The sequence below is a fragment of the Nicotiana tabacum genome, chromosome 9, assembly GCF_000715075.1.
Source record: "Nicotiana tabacum cultivar K326 chromosome 9, ASM71507v2, whole genome shotgun sequence".
Lineage (NCBI taxonomy): Eukaryota > Viridiplantae > Streptophyta > Magnoliopsida > Solanales > Solanaceae > Nicotiana > Nicotiana tabacum.
Window position 1 is genome coordinate 97252919 of NC_134088.1, and position 17728 is coordinate 97270646.

At 36.2% G+C, this 17728-nt stretch overlaps 3 protein-coding genes across 3 annotated transcripts; 2 read left to right on the forward strand and 1 right to left on the reverse strand.

Annotated features, from left to right (window-relative positions):
• Positions 1–308: 308 nt before the first annotated feature.
• LOC107812210 (secreted RxLR effector protein 78-like) lies at positions 309–659 on the reverse strand. The gene has a single exon (XM_016637256.1). The coding sequence runs from the start codon at positions 657–659 to the stop codon at positions 309–311; it is 351 nt and encodes a 116-aa protein (XP_016492742.1).
• A 5642-nt stretch (positions 660–6301) lies between these two features.
• LOC107812208 (GTPase LSG1-2) lies at positions 6302–13175 on the forward strand. Its single transcript, XM_075221899.1, has 7 exons — positions 6302–6724; positions 9197–9298; positions 9375–9461; positions 9969–10062; positions 11220–11276; positions 11642–11721; positions 11809–13175. The coding sequence occupies exons 1-7, from the start codon at positions 6501–6503 to the stop codon at positions 12926–12928; spliced, it is 1764 nt and encodes a 587-aa protein (XP_075078000.1). The 5' UTR covers positions 6302–6500; the 3' UTR covers positions 12929–13175.
• Positions 13176–14861: 1686 nt separating this feature from the next.
• LOC107812211 (uncharacterized) lies at positions 14862–17728 on the forward strand. Its single transcript, XM_016637257.2, has 3 exons — positions 14862–15018; positions 15732–15981; positions 16782–17728. The coding sequence occupies exons 2-3, from the start codon at positions 15744–15746 to the stop codon at positions 17672–17674; spliced, it is 1131 nt and encodes a 376-aa protein (XP_016492743.1). The 5' UTR covers positions 14862–15018; positions 15732–15743; the 3' UTR covers positions 17675–17728.

The window sequence follows — 17728 nt, forward strand, 5'->3', positions numbered from 1 at the left end:
CAGCATGGCCGGTCTAACAACCGCCTTATAAAATTTACCTTTGAGAATCGGAGGCATTTTCTTGTCACACAGGACTCCAGACGCTAGCCTCCACTTCATCCACCTAACCCTATATGGTGTGTGACATCCTTGTCGATCTCCCCATCTCCCTGAATAACCGATCCAAGGTACTTGAAACTGACATTCTTGGGGATGACTTGTGAATCAAGCCTCACGTCCAACCCCGCTTTCGTCGGCTCGACGCTTAACTTGCACTCTATGTACTCCGTCTTAATCCTGCTTAACTTGAAACCCTTAGACTCAAGGGTCTATCTCCAAACCTCCAGCCTCTCATTGAAGCCGCCTCGAGTCTCATCAATCATCACTATGTCATCAGCAAATAACATACACCATGGCACCTCTCCTTGAATATGATGTGTCAATGCATCCATTACCAGGACAAAAAGGAATGGGCTGAGTGCAGACCCTTGGTGTAATCCCATAACAACCGGGAAATGCTTCGAGTCGCCTCCCACTGTCCTAACCTGAGTCTTAGCTCCATCATACATGTCCTCAATCATCCTAATGTAAGTAACCGACACACCTTTTGCCTCTAGGCACCTCCATAGAACCTCTCCATGAACATTGTCATAGGCTTTCTCCAGATCAATAAACACCATGTGCAAATCCTTCTTCCTATCCCTGAATTATTCCACCAACCTCCTCATAAGGTGGATAGCTTCCGTAGTAGAACGCCACGGCATGAACTCGAACTGGTTATTTGAAATAGATATCGTCCTCCTCACCCTCACTTCTATCACCCTCTCCCAAACTTTCATGGTATGACTCAGTAATTTGATACCCCTATAGTTGTTACAACTCTAGATATCACCTATGTTCTTGTATAATGGAACAACTGTACTCCACCTACACTCCTCCGGCATCCTTTTTGTCTTGAAAATAACATTAAACAACCCAGTCAGCCACTCCAAGCCTGCTCTATCCACACACCTCCAAAATTCTACCGGAATTTCATCTGGCCCGGTAGCTCTGCCCCTACTCATCTTACACATAGCCTCTATGACCTCCCCAACCTTGATGCGCCTACAATACCTAAAGTCACAGTGACTCTCTGAATGCCCCAATTCACCTAGCACAATATCCTAATCCCCTTCTTCGTTCAGAAGTTTATGAAAGTAGGCCTGCCATCTCCGCTTAATCTGATCACCCCCATCAAACTCTCTCTCGTCTTGGCCAGCCGGAATAGCTTCTTCTCTCCCCCCCCCTCCCTCCCTGATCCCTAGATCCTCGTACAGACGAGCAAAAGCCATATTCTTAGCCTCCGTAACCACCAGTTTTGCCTCCTTCCTAGCTACCTTATACCTCTCATTGTTCGTTCTCCTCTCCCCCTCACCAATGCTCCCTACTAGCTTCAGGTACGCCGCCTTCTTCGCTTCCACTTTACCTTGGACCACTTCATTCCACCACCAGTCTCTTTTGTGACCACCAGAGTAGCCCGACGATACCCCTAACACCTCTCCCGCCGCCTTCCTTATACAATTTGTTGTCGTTGACCACATAATGCTTGCGTCCCCACTACTCCTCCAGGATCCCATAGCTGATAACGTCCCTTCCAACTCTTGAGCTTTATCCTTAGTCAAGGTATCCCACCTGATCCTCGGACGTCCTCATACAGACCTTTTCTTCCTCCTTATCATAATACCGACATCCATTACCAAGAGCCTATGATGTGTCGCAAGGGTCTCACCCGGGATAACCTTGCAATCCTTGCACAGCCTTCTGTCACATCTTCTGAGGAGGAGATAGTCAATCTGCGTCTTCGCCACCGTACTTTGAAAAGTAACCAAATGCTCCTCCCTCTTCGAAAAACTCGAGTTCGCAATCACCAGTTCAAATGCCTTAGCGAAATCCAGCAGCGAGGTACCTCCTCCGTTCCGATCCCTAAAACCGAAGCCGCCATGCACCTCACTATAGCCACCTGCAGATGACCCAATATGCCCATTGAATTCCCCTCCTATAAATAACCTCTCGGCAGGCGGAATATTACGCACAATCTCATCCAACCCCTCCCAGAAGCGCCTTTTAACCTCCTCATTCAAGCCTGCTTGCGGCGCGTATGCACTAACGACATTTAGGGTACACTCACCAACCACCAGCTTAATAAACATTAGTCTATCATTCACCCGCCTAACCTCTACCACAGACTCTCTAAGATCCCTATCTTCCAAAATACCCACTCCATTCTTACCCTTTAGGACTCCAGAGTACCACATCTTATACCCATCGGCATCCCTCGCCCTCGATCCTACCCACCTAGTCTCCAGGACACACGATATATTAACCTTCCTCTTCTAGAGAATCCTAGCCAACTCTATATACTTACCCGTCAAAAATTAGGAGTCTAATATATTTAAAATAAGGAAAGATTTATTAGTTAAAATTTTAGTGAGTTTTAAATTCCTAAATATTAGGAAAATAATTAAATAATAATTTTGTCTAGTGTGAACTCTATATTTAAAGGATAAAAAAGACGAACGATATTTTTCTAAGGGCCTTCGTGCTTTTAATATAGTATATATATAGATTTGTGATAAAACTAGGTCACAAAAATATTTAACTAAATTTAATGTTGATATAACCTTTTTACTTTAAAATGATTTTTTTTCTAAATAGCTGCCTACCGACAGCTTAAACTAAAAATAGCCGGCATATATATAATATATATGTATATTCGATTGAAAAACGTAAACAGTGAATCCTGACGGCTTGCCGTGTAACGATCCCTTTAAAAATAAATTTTATATAAACAAAATTATTATTTAACTGTTTTCTTAATATTTTAGGACTTTAAAATCAACTAAAATTTATGATTCAAAATATAGTGGCTGAATTTTATTTTATGCCATCGTAATTTATTATTTTTTAATCTGTCAAATTTAATTCATATAATATTTTTATTAATATTGTGACTTTTAAAATGAACTTGAAAATTATAGAATGAACTTGAAAATTATCACACACCCACACACACACAAAAGTTGAAAATAGATTTTTTAAGAAAATAAAAATAAAACTTTTAAATCTTCAAAGGTTATGTGTTCTTGCTGAAACTGAAAAGAAAGTATGATAATTTATGAAATTGAGGTGATGAAGTCATAGAGCTGAAAATGAGTTTAAGCTGAATATACAGAAGAGTAATTATATTCAGAAATTCTATGAGACATATTCTCTTATTTATTGAGTTATTTATATTGAATCAATATTTATCAATTTCAGGAGTTTAAATTTCTATTTTATAATGCAAATATAATTTTAAATACTATTTATGTATTTTTTTTAAAAAAAAATATTACTCATCAAGTTGGGGTACACGCGCAAAACGCGTACTCTAATACTAGTAAAAGCAAACGGACAAGAGTCAAATAATGAACAACGTGATCAAAGAGAAAAGCACGAAATAATTGGCACGAAATGAAAAATACGGACACAATAACTAGATTAACAAAATAGGACTAATTACTAATGTTAACTAGATAAGAATAATCAAAGAAAATAACTAGGAATAAGAAGAACACAAGGAAACTCAAACTGTGCAAGTGGAAAATTCGGCTCCACGATCTTCTTTCGTGGCCACGATTGGTGCTGAGTAGGGGAAGTTCGTGGAGACGATTTGACTTCGGCTCTACGTTTTCTTGGTGATATTTAGTTTCAATAATTTTCAGCTTCTGCCCGACTCCACGAACATAATAGGCTTCACGAATGGGTCCACGATACTGCATTTTCAATAGCTTTGTTCAGCTTCTGCCCGACTCCATGAACAAATTCGGCTCCACAAAGTGGTCAACGAATCTGAAATTTCTACAATTTTTTACCTCGATTTTGTTTCTCAAATTCGAACAAATTGCTTCCAAATGTTCCCAAACTTCAAATTTCACTTGGGAATCACCTTAGATTCAATCCCCAATGGTTTTTGATATCAAATTCATGAATCATAAACTCAAATGGATCAAATTGTACTTTTTTCATGAATCCAACATGAACATGATGAATATGGATTTCTTCCAAATTATAGATTACTCACTCAATTCTCAGCCAAATCGTCTCAAAATTGAAAGACAAACTACTTAGAAAACTGAGAGCAAATTCCAATGGCTAATTTGTTCAAATAATAACAAAACAAAGAACACCCAATTTTGAAAACCTTGTTCAAGCTCAACGTTCTTCAATAATGGAGTTTTTCAACCTTCTAAACTCAAATCTCCATTCCAATGCACAAGTAAACTTAGATTTAACTTCATAAACTGGTTTTAACCACAAAACACAACTAAAATCACCATCACAATTGAATTTTTGATTTCTATTTTTTTTGGGATTATAAAATAAAATCAAATACTTAGCTAGTATATGTAGAAACAAATACTAATCCAAGCCCCGATACCAAATGATACGAATCTAAATGCGGAAGACAAGAAATTAAAGATAAATGATAGAATTTGAGAATATACCCAACAAAGTAGTCATTGAAAAATAATTGACAAAGATCAACCAGTGAATAATTACATAACAAAGTGAACCTAAACTATATACCTTCAAGTGGAAGTGTGATTCCACTTGAAGAACACACCTTGAATAAGTTGTCATCAATAATGGCAAATCACCATTACACCTCTCAAAAGAGTCTTCATTATTCATCAAAATTAGTCTCTCTAAAATGAAAGCCTTAAGGGCTATTTATACTAGATTAGGTACTTGACTACAAAGGACCCAAATACCCATAAGCTAATTTTAAGAAACTAAGTGTAGTAACTCTAGCTTTCAAGACTTTATAGTTAACGTACCACAATAGGACGAGAGGGAGATGCCTCAGACTAAGAAGAAAGGGCGAAGGAAGTGGCTCCGAAAGAAAGGAAAGCTAGGACATGAAGTTCATATCCCCATCAAAGGGGTGGAGCTAGTTAGACCATTACCGAAAGATTTCATTCCAATCCTTAAAAAAAGAAAGAGAATGGAAAAAAGCTACTTATTATAAGTATAGCCTCCAATTACATGTAATCTTCATTTGATGGCAATTTACACACATAGCCTCCAATTGCGAAAGTAGCCATCAATTGACATCCAAAGCGCATGTTGGCTATCTTGGGTCGTATCAGGCAGTCCACCGGTTCAAGGTGTTCAAAGTGACGTGTGGTTCACGGGTTCAAAGTTCTGTTTTGTTTGCGAAAACTAAACGGAGACCACCATATGTGGTCTATTTGATTTTTTTTCAATTTAAAATTTTTTCTAAAAAAATAACTCTTAAATTTTTTGTAGAAATAAACAACTAATATTAAAAATAATTTTTAACTAAAAGTAATTTTTTAAATAAATATTATAATTTAACGTCAAGCTCTATAAAAATTTCTTTAACAAAAGCTCTCTACAGGATAAAAATTCTCTCTACTCTCCCTTTCTTTTGTTTTATGCTTACTTTTATTAGTAAAATTTCTAATGTTGTCCTTTTGTTATTTTAATTTTGATTTATAAAACTATAGTTCTATTAATTTTCTTTAATTGTTTAGCTAAATATTGCATAGTTTGATTTAAAAATTTTGGTACACTATTTATTGACAAAAAAAATTATTTGGCTTGTTTAAATTTGAATATCCTTGACGGAATTCCTAGCTACGTCACTGCATATATAGCATGAGGCTACATGATAATACCACTAGATTACGGTGAGAGGATTGCAATTTCGACTTAATAGTAAATTATTATTTGTTGGAATTATGTTCAACATTTACACCCTAAATTTTGTATTCATAAGACAACCATTAATAAACAATGAGGATGATGAGAGAAATGAAACTAGTTTGTTATATTTTGATTTGTATATTCAGCAAATTGACATAAGAAATTTAATTTTTGTTCACAAAATCAAATCAAATTGAATTGTGACTACTCTGGTGCTAATTGTCCTATTATTGTCTAATACAGTCCTAGTAAGTTTCTTTTAAAAAAAGGTTCTAGTTTTCGACATTTATGCGGAGCAAGAAATTAGGGGGTCAATGTAATAATTTAAGGGAAATCTAATCGTCCCTAAAAATATAATAACCGATAAATATATTTATTTTGTACATTTTAAATATATATTTTTTATATATTTGAACTATAATTATTTTTGACTGATCCGTAAATATGTTAAAAGCTCATAAGTTAACTAAATTATAAAGTCCCAAAAATGGCTGGAAAATAATAAAGTGCAAAAAATGGAGTATTAGAGTCAAATTGCATTTTATTATTAAAAATTTAAAAAAATAAAAAAAAGGGGAAGAAGAAGTCCCTTTTAGGAACTCTTTCTTTTTCCTCGCTCTACAACTCCTCTCAGCCGCCCCCCTCCTCCACAGTAACACCGCCAATTTCTTCCACCGCCTCCAGTGAAAAGCAGTATTAGGGTTTTGCTCATCAATCATTTTTTTCCTCATAATTTTATTAAAGAGAAAGGGGGAAAGGAAAAAGCAGTAATGGGGAAAGGAGAGAAAAGTACGTTAGGGAGGGCACTGGTGAGGCACCATAACCAAATGATTCAGCAGTCGAAAGAGAAGGGACGATTCTACAGGAACCAACACAAGAAGGTTCTGGAATCCGTCACTGAAGTCACTGATATTCAGGCCGTCATAGAACAGACAGATGAAGCTCACCGCGTCTTCTCTGACCTTAATCCTCCCGTTAAACTCCTCGTCAATCTGTAAGCACCCCCCTTTAATTAACATGTCTTGTTTACTCAGCTTCTTAATTAAATTTTGGTCATAAAACCTGTAATTCTTCGTAAATAGGTGTCTCTGTGTGTTACTTTGGGTTGTCAAGAGCCGCTATGCTTGTCGGGTTTATTGGCTTTTGTTTATGTCTATTTGTTTAGTTGAGTAAAGTTGGGATTTTGTTCTTTATATTCTTTTCTTCTAATTACTTTTTGAGAAAAATAGAGAATTGGGTATTTGGGAATTACCTTAATGTACTTTTAAGCTGAGTAAAGTTGTTGTTTTTTCTTAATTTTTTTTTTTTTTTGCAATCAGTTGTTGATGATAAAGCATGTATCTTGTTGGTGTATATATTCCCTTCCTTTTTTAGAGGGACAGGGGTTTGAGGGTTAGTTTGTTGCTAGAGGGTTGTTGTAATGCTTGCGGCTGCGGGTTTCTGGTTTGTTTTTTGAATTGTTTTTTTTGGGAAAAAGGAGAAACTTGGGTACTGTATGAGGTTGGGAGTTTGTTTTTAGTTCTATTTTTGTAGTTTTGTGATTGGAACTGGTTTTGTAAGCCAAGATTCATTCCCGATAATCTTCTTGAGCGCAACATAGAAAAACCTAAAAGTAGAAGGAGAAGAAGAAAAAAGGGAAAGAATGCAGAATAAGCGACTTGCTGGCCCCTTCGTGAGCGATTATCTTACTCTTTTGTTTATTCTGTTGTGAGATGTTATTCGATTTAGCTTAATTATAGTGTGGTGGGGGTTTGACTTGTTGCCATCATATGCATCATTTCCGATGAGGTCAAGTTTTGCACGGATGACAATGTGTTGTGCCATGTGCAAAAATTATGGAATGGTAAAAGAAGGATTCCCTATTGAAACAATTATTGAATAGTGAAGGAAAGAGCTCTCTATTGCCTTGACTGTGGTTGAATTGCTGTATGAGAGGGAGTCCATTAAAAATAAAAGAATACAACATCTTTCAAGAAAGAAATGGGAAATAATGCTCATTGTTTCTCCATATTGATACTAAAGACTCATTTGCATTAAGCTACTATCTCAATAGCTCCGTGGCTGAAAGACATTTCTCCCGTGGTTCCTCTATGAGAACCTTAAGGAATAGAAGTTCCGACAGATCATCTACATGGTTATCAACATGTTGAGTGGCATATGAAACCACATCTCTAAGCACCAGAATTAAGTAAATAACATATATCTTTGCAGTTGTGCTGTCTCTATATCAGAGGCGTGATAGGCTGATACTGCGAAGATCGTATTTCATCTTCTATCTTGAGTGTATATTGCTTTTTTTTTTTTTAATTCATATGTATTACGTAATGACTAAGAAATTAACTTTCATATCTGCCCCGATTACAGCTGACAATAGGTAGTAGATTCATTACCTATCTCTCAGTCTTTATAAGCTATTTAAGGACTCACTAGAGGGGGGCTATTGTATCACTCTTGCTTAGTCATTGGCTCATTGCACTACATCTGTTTCTAAATTTGAAGCCATAAAACTTCTTCTCCAGTTGAAATGTTCCTTAGCTGAAGGCTTCTATATCTGATGTACTGTAATAAACTACTAGTAGTGAAGAAATCTCAACAGCTTTTTCCGAAGGGCATCATGAATGTAGATAGCATCAGAATCCTAGAGGATACTTTGATCCGAAGAAGTATCCACTGACGTATGTGACTCTGTTGTAACTCTTATTGAGAGATATTATTAACTAGAGGAGTGACTTGATTGGTGTAGATGAAGTTTTGAATTTAAAAGGAAGTGGAGCAGTAGCACGTTCATATGAACTGCAAAGGAAATCCACCTAAGTCATACATATTCAGTTAATGGGAAGTGAATCATATCCGAATCAGAACTTGTTGTTTTGATACAAGGTTTTCCACATCATGCTTTATTGCAGGGTTTGATATGTTATCTTCGTTTACTTGAACTCGTTATCAGTTAAAATTACTGTGTTTTTGGAATTAGGGCGCTCTCTGGAAGTTGAAGCTAATTTAAAGATAAGATCGCTGATTATGTGTCATGGTCAACCCTGTAAAAGATTTGACATTTGGGATGATCTTCTCTCTCTTCAGATTCAGTAACCTTGATTTATCATGTGAAGTTCATAGTTGCATTAATGTGCTAAATTTTATTTTCTAAATTTCTATAGAATATGCTAGTGTGAACCATGGAGATCCTGTAATAATTGACTTCATCTGTGAGAAGGTGTTTCTTTATGCTAACATTTCACTTCTCATAATATTGCCTTTTAGCATTTCACTTTTCAACTTTGACTGGGCTCCTTCTAGTACTATCTTTTTGCTGCTTTATAAAAAAATATAATGTACCTTCTTTCTTATCTTTTATTCTTTGCTCGTTTGATTTTTCATAACTTTATGTCTTAGTGTCCTCTCTGACAGAATCGAAAGGTGACTTATTTACACTTATTGTGGTTGTGACCTGACTTTGTTGTAATAGGGATGGTGATTCTAGCATGGGTGATCTGACACCTGAAGAAAGAAAAGAGCAGCAGAAGAAGGAGGAGGTCTTGCATGCTAGCAGTCTTCGTGTTCCACGCAGGTAATTGTTATCCTTTTTTAAATCTAGTGCACTATCTGGTGTCCTGGTCCAAGGTTCTGAAGTACTTCTTTTTCAGGCCACCATGGAATACTAGAATGTCAGTAGAAGAGCTTGATGCCAATGAAAATCAAGCTTTTCTAGCTTGGCGCCGCAATCTTGCAAGGTCAGTTCTGTGAGAAGGCATTTTATTTGCTTATGCTACATTAGTGAATGCATGTTTGTGGATATTGTTGCTTTCCTCTCTTTGGGAGTGGGGGCAAGGAATATGAACTTTGTAAATTTAAGATGGATGTTTACGATATCTTGTGTTCATTTTCCTACGGATAACTGCTTACATTCAAAGTTAGTCACTATGGGTTCAGTAGACAAACAGATTGAGCTAGGAAGTTGTGTAGTTATGTTCAAAAGAGAATTTGTACCTTCCCTCCCAGTTTAATCCGTCAACCGTTATTTTCCATGTACACTTAAAAAATACCTGATTTGTTTGCACCTAAAGCATATTCCATCTGTTTATAGTGAATTTATGTGTGATGGAGGTATGACCAGAAAATCAATAGTACATTGAGAGCTTTCAGATAGGCCTCATCTTATGTTGGGACTTGGGCTACTGCTTAGCATGTGAATTTTGTTTATGGACATCTTTTGCTCTAACAGAAATTGATTTATATAGGCTTGAAGAGAACGAGAAACTGGTTCTCACCCCTTTTGAAAAGAACCTGGATATCTGGAGACAGCTTTGGAGAGTTGTCGAGCGTAGTGATCTGGTGAGATTCTGATCATTTTCTACCTTTAGGGTTATTCAAGAGGATAAATATTTTTCGTGGCAGTTTAACAGTTAGCATCTGGCAGTCTACTGGTTCCTTCTTATGCTTACTCCTCGTGTAGTTTATTTGATCTGATTATGTAGACTAAAGCACTGAGAGAAACTGGTTCTTCAAACTTAAGGTTGCTTTAATGTCAAGCATTTTAAACTAAAGTTAGGTTTCCTGTAAAGAAGCCTGAAAGTACTTGGTAAGAGATTTTGAAGATTGGTTGGTAATCTGGTATGTAGTAACATTTCTGGCCTTGTACTAGAGATACTTTCCGCGTGACGAATTGTGTCCGTTAACGTTGTTTAAATTTTGCCTAGTAGTTGGGCTGCAAATGTTTGAGCATGAAAACTGTGAGGACCTTCAAATTCGCCAGGGTTGACTTCTAGGTGCTTCAATAGTCAATTTTTTTACTTTCATACTTCTTGTATCATAGTTTCCTCATTTGCATTTGCCTCCCCTAATTTCTGGATTCCCACAGTTTTAGGTTATTGGGTTATTTATTTATTCATTTTTGAAAAGGTGAAATTTCATTAAAGTATACCACGGTATTAGTTATTGGTTGTTTGTATCTTTTGGATTAGATAGACAATAATGATACTGTGAACTTCGAAAACATCCACTATTTCCCAACTATTGGATAATATCAGCAATAATAACTAATGAAAATTCCAGCATCAAGTATACCTGCTTGCTTTGTTGAACAATTTTGACTTTGAAAAAGAAGTTTATGTAGGCAAAGAGCTTAAACACATGACTGCAGTCCCCTTCACTTAGGCCTGTCTGTCCTGGCCTCTTCAGATCCTTAGGATTTACATCTTTTGCATCTTTCCCACTAATGATATTCCCCATTTTATTATGTAGTATGAATTTGCAGTGATCTACTAGTGCAATCGAGAAAAGAGTAATGGATTTATATCTGCTACTTGATTGTTAATAATTCTCTCTGAATTGGACGATTACCTTCTTTCTATGGACGTGTTTTTTTAATCTTTCTTGGTGTATTGCTGATATATTTTTGTATACAGACGGTTTTTGCCCTTCATTAATAAAATTTATTACTTTGTCAAAATTAGCATTGCTGATTTATTTTAATGTTTCTTCGTCCTCAGCTTGTAATGGTTGTTGATGCACGAGACCCACTTTTTTATCGGTGTCCTGATCTTGAGGTAAGTATTTCAATGCTTCACATAGATTGAAGTTCCTTCGATTGTTAGGCTTTTAGCACAACTACCATATATTTCCTATTTGTTTGCATGGATATTCACAGTTTCAGTGACTGCAGTTGAAAGACTGTTCAGATATGTGTTGATATCTTTTTCATATTGTCTCATGTGGCCGTGCATTCTTTTGATGCGCTACTGTTGAATTCTGATCTTTCTTTTCTTTTACTTTCCTTTTTAATGAAATTTAAAGAGTAGCGAATGGTTTCGTACATATGCCAAAAACTTCGACAGTAGTGATGTTTCTCTTGTTTTACCTGTATCGTACAAGTTCCATATAAGGATTATGCACTGATGGGGCCAATTTGCAGGCTTATGCACTAGAAGTAGACCAACACAAAAGAACAATGCTTCTTGTTAACAAAGCAGATCTTTTACCCATTTCTATCAGGTCAGTATGCTGATAATATAGTTGCCATTCCCTGCCAGTTTTTTTTTTTTTTGAATGTGCAGTTTATGCTTCTTGCTTTATCTGCAGAAAGAAATGGGCTGAATACTTCCACAAGCAAGGGATTCTTTTTCTATTCTGGTCAGCTAAAGCTGCCTCTGCGGCTATGGAAGGGAAGATACCAACGATCTCTCAAGAGGCAGGTGATGCTGATACAAAAATTGTTGGCAGAGAAGAGCTATTGGTCCGGTTACAGTCTGCAGCGGAGGAGATAGTTTTGACTAGGAATAGGTCAGCTTCTGTTGGAGGAGGCCCGTCTCATGCTCATCGTGCTAATGAAAACTTAGCAGCAGATGTTCAATCTAGAAGTGTGATGGTGGGGTTTGTGGGGTATCCTAATGTTGGAAAAAGCTCAACCATTAATGCTTTGGTAGGGGAAAAACGGGCTGGTGTGACATCTACTCCCGGGAAGACAAAGCATTTTCAAACACTCGTGATATCTCCTAAACTTACTCTATGTGATTGCCCTGGTTTGGTGTTTCCATCATTCACAAGTTCGAGATATGAGATGATTGCATGTGGTGTTTTGCCAATTGATCGGATGACTGAGCATAGAGAGGCTGTACAGGTGGTGGCAAATCGAGTCCCTAGAAAAATTATTGAGGATGTCTACAACATATCTCTGCCGAAACCAAAGCCGTACGAGTCACAGTCTCGTCCACCTACTGCAGCAGAACTTTTGCGAACATACTGTGCATCTCGTGGTTATGTTGCTGCAAGTGGATTGCCTGATGAAACAAGAGCAGCACGTCAGATGTTGAAAGATTATGTTGATGGGAAGCTTCCACATTTTGAAACGCCTCCAGGGGTATCGGAGGATGAAGGTAGTGCAGAAGATGAAGATGTTTCAGAGGATGATGATGGACCTAGAATGTCTGCTTCTGATTCCTCTGGTGATGATGAAGACGAAAATGCACCGAGTCTAGAGCATGTGCTGAGTGATTTGAGTACATTTGATATGGCCAATGGACTTGCTTCTAACGAGGCAGCTAGTAAAAAGAAGCCCTCAATTAAACCCCATAAACAACACAAGAAATCACAAAGAAAAAAAGACCGGTCGTGGAGGGTCCAGAACGGTGATGCTGATGGGATGCCAGTAGTAAGAGTCTTCCAGAAACCAGCAAACACTGGACCTGTGAGCATCCGATAGGTGTAGATGGAAATTGATTGTATCTTTGCTCAGCGGCGAACTGCATCAAGAGGAAAAAAAAAAGGCAAAACATGTTATTTCTGATAGTTGGCTCTTTGGCTCCTGCCTCTGTTGCCATGTGAACTGCTGTTTCTTACCCTACATTATTGCATGTACTATTTGTTACACGCATATCGTTACGATGATAGTGCGGTATATATGCTTATTTCTAAAGTAAGACTCTCACTAAGGGAGTTACAGGGTAAAATCTTATGCAACACGATGTATTGATTCCTTTGAGTTAATTGTCTGAGCTTCTGTGCCTAATGGTTTTTCCTTAAAACAGGCTGTAGTAATAAACCGAAACACCCCCCTACCCCCGTTTCCCCGTCCCCAAAAAAAATTTGAAGGAAGGAAAGAATGACAATGTCTACCTTTTCTCCATAGTGACCCAATTGATCACAGATGAAGCATTTTACTCTAGTCACTTTTTTTTCTTTCTCACTTTCTATCTTGTTGGTTATCATTTTAGGGTTTTTATTTGGATGCGTCATAATTTTTCAGTTTTCATTGGTTTCACGTTATAAAACCATTTGTTGAGCTAGAAGTTGTAGTTTTGTGCACTTTTGCACCTTCTTTGGCAGGCTCATGCTGCTCTTCTTCTAACTTTAGATGTTGTCTCACATTATCAAACATACTATTATGATTATTATGAGTCAGTTGCATCCTCATATGCTCCTAAATTTGAGGCAGGAAACAAATAATTGCCTTGAACTTCTTGCTCATTCGTCAACTTATGACCCTAAGTTTGGTAACTGTAGTGTTATTACACTTAGATTCAAATGCCTAGATATCTTTCTTTAGTTGACGAAGAGATTAATGGATGTGTGCGAAGGTAGGCTCAAGCTAAGATTCTGCTCGTGAGCGACACAAAGAATAAACCCTTTGCTGCTCTCTTATAAATAAATCTATTTTTTGACCCGTAGTGATGTTATATAGATTGTGGGCTTTGAGTTAGACCTAATGACCCGGCTAATTAACTAGCACCCTTTATAGTTGTACTAGGCCTAAAAAACTATTTTTTAAAACAAAAACCAAGGTAATGTAACCCCAAAATTTGGACATGACTTGAGAGTTGAGACATAAGTTTTGGCCAAGTATCCTATAAAGAGTCTCCTGAAAGCCGGGAAGCATTAAAAGAATGAAAATAGGAATTGACATATCATGATATCATAAGATATTCTGGCTAACAGCTTATTTGGATGGTTGTTACCTATTGTATTGTTACTTTAAATACGATTGTATCGTATCGTTATGTCCATCTTTATGTAACGACTGATTTGGTGCGGTCGTATCGTTACCTTATCTTTTTCTCTCAATCTCACCCTTCATTATTATTAAATAATTTTATTTTATTATTTACCCTGTCTTTTTATATACTGTATCATAATTTTTTTTAATATAATATTGCAAATTTATTCTTCATATTGTTGGTGTGTGATATCATAAAACGACGGCAAACGACACAATCTATCCAAACATTATATTCATCAAATGATACAGAACAATACAATACGATACGATACGATACATTATGAAACGATATGTAACAACTATCCAAACAAGCTGTAAATGAATTAGCTGGTACTAAAAATATTTAAAAAGGTGAACAAAAGAAATAATAAACAATGAAAAGGACATAAATTTCTCAAAACTGAAAAATACCCATTTAATGCTAGTACTATGGGGGGCTATTGTTTTGATATAACGAAGAAAATGTAAATTCTTTGGGTTATTAAATGTTTATGTTTGCTATGATCTTGCTCGACTAAGGGAAAAGAAAAAATTACGTTAGCTGGGTAGCAAATCAAATTTAAAATGACTTTTATAATTACTGTTATTTTTAAATACACCAAAACGCTGTCGTTTTATGCCCTTTCTAAAAGATTTCGTGAAACGTGATGGGGCATTTTGGGATAAAAGAAAACCTAATTTCGAAACGTGACAACTCAGAAGGCTGAAAGACTGTTTCGGTTGTTCTGCTAAATCATCGCATCTCAGTGTTTTCGCCGTCGTTTGATCGTCGCCGGCCGCCGTTCATCACAGCAGCGGTCAGTTCCCTTAGATATTAATTGAATATATGAATGAAATTGAGTGAATACTGTGCATTAGATATATTGAATTTGTGAATTTGTGATTGAGTTGTTTTTTTTGCTCCATACTTGCCTAGGAATTAACAGTCACTGAGTGTTGAGATAAAGGCATAAAGCACCATCTTAATTAAATGTACAAATACCACATTATGTTTTACCTAATATTCTCATGTCTGTCATGTGTAATACTAGTTTATTTTGCACTTTTTCAGACCCCTTTCCTTTGAATCTTTATCCCAAATATAAATATTCTCCAGTATAGTGGTGTAAAGGAAATGTTAATAGTAACTAGGAGTAACAGAGTATAAAGCATCAGAATTAAACTTTGGAGTCATATATACTGATTAAAACTATAACACCAAATATGACCATCAAGATTTAAAACTACTAACTAGTGAAACTAAAATACTTGGTGCAGATATTGTTTTTAGGCTTGAAACAGATTATTGCAACATCTTCTTGGTCAAATAGTCAAGCAAAACACCAACGAATTCAACTAGTAAAAAGAATCTTTAAAGCATCTAATGTAAACAATCGGGAAGGAATGGTTCATAGTTAATGCATCAGATTCTTAACAGTGAAGTTTTATAGCAAGCTTCACTTGTATTTTCTTTTGTGTGAATACGATTGTTAGATTGTCTTCTAACTAAAACTTTTACTTTATAATTCAGTTTCATATTTCAATGAAGAGGTATTTTCCCCAACTACCAAAATCAAGTTTGGCATCTCATAATCAATCTAACCAGGAGGAAAATGCCAATCAATCAGAAGTAGCGTTGCATTCTTCTCAGATGACTTCTTATCAAGTTAAGCATAAGTATACGTTTCTCTTAACTTCTTCAATTGATGTAGTAAGACTTCTTATAAATCAAGGAATCACATTTGGGGGTCATGATGAATCTGAATCATCACTTGACAATGGTAATTTTCTTGAAATTCTTTCTTGGTATGCGAAAAGATGTGATAACATTCATGATTTTGTATTGGAACAAGCTTAACAAAAAGATCTAATGATTTTTCCAATGATTCAAAAAGATATTGTGACTGCATGTAAGATTGAAACAACTAAGGCTATCATACAGGAATTAAATGGTGACTACTTTGCCTTATTAGTTGATGTGTCACACATGGAGCAAATGGTTATCGTTTTACGATTTGTTGATAGAAGAGGATTTGTGATGGAGCGGCTTATTGACATTATTCATATTCAAGATACTAGTTTTTTATCTTTAAAGAGGACAATCGTTGATTTGCTTGCTCATCATTCCTTGAGTCTATCTTATGTGCGTGGACAATGTTATGATGAGGGAAGTAATATGCTAAATAATATCAAAGGTCTTAAAATGTTGATTAGGCAAGAAAATAGATCGGCACATTCTATTCATTGTTTTGCTCATCAACTTCAGCAAACTCTTGTTGCAATTTCTAAAAATTGTGTTCAAGTGGGAGAAATTATATTATTGGTTTCAAATATTTCAAATGTGTTTGGGAGCTTCTTTTACACATGGATGAATTTCAAGAATCTCAAAGGGAAAAAATTCAAGAGGCATTAGATATGGGTGAACTTACAAATGGTAGGAGCTTGCTTCAAGAACTTGGTCTTATTAAAGCTAGTGATACTTGTTGGGGATCACCCTATAAATCTTTCAGCAACTTTATTCGTTTGTTTGGTTTAATTATGGATGTACTTGATGCTATTGTTGTGGATGCACATTCTTTAGATGAAAGAGCAAAGGCAATGGGATATCTCAGAACTTGTCAAACGTTTAAGGTCGCTTTTATGCTGCATTTGATGAGAGATGTTTTAGAAATCACAGATGAACTAAGTAAATCTTTACAGAAGAAGGAGCATGACATTGCTAATGCCATGCTATTCCTTGAAAAAGCAAAGACAATGTTGCAAAAGTTAAGGGATAATGGATGGGAGTCGCTTATTGATAAGGTATCTGCATTTTGTACCATGTATGATATTTTGATACCTAATTTTGATGAGCCATATGTTGACTCTGGAAGATCGCGGTGTAGACCTGCTTATTGTAATGTCTTACATCATTATCGTGTTAAGGTGCTTTATAAAATTGTTGATTGGCAACTTCAAGAACTCAAAGGTCGGTTTGATAAGATGACAATTGATTTGCTTCATGGAGTGTCTTGTTTGAATCCAATTAACTCATTTTCTAGTTTTGACATCAGGAAGATAATGAGAATGGCTGAATTATATCCTGATGACTTTCATGAGTATAATATGAATGCTCTTGAAAATCAACTTGCAACTTATATTATTGATGTTCGTGATATTGATCAAAGGTTTTCCAATCTAAGTGGACTTTCCGACCTTTCAAGGAAATTAGTTCAGACAAAGAAACATTTAAATTACTCTCTTGTATTCCTCTTAGTGAAGCTTGGTTTGCTCCTACCAGTTGTCACTGCATCCATTGAAAGAGATTTTTCGGCAATGAGGTTTATCAAGAATGGCATGCTGGACCGATCCAATGATGAACTTTTTAGCGGTTGCTTTGTGCCTTACGTAGAAAGAGAAGTATTTAATACTATTTCTAACGATGTTATTATAAAAACAATTAAAGAGATAAAATCTCGTCGAGTAGAGTTGTAATAATGTATTGAGTTGTGCTTTCACTAGTAGAGTTGTGTTTCTTTGGTTTTTTCA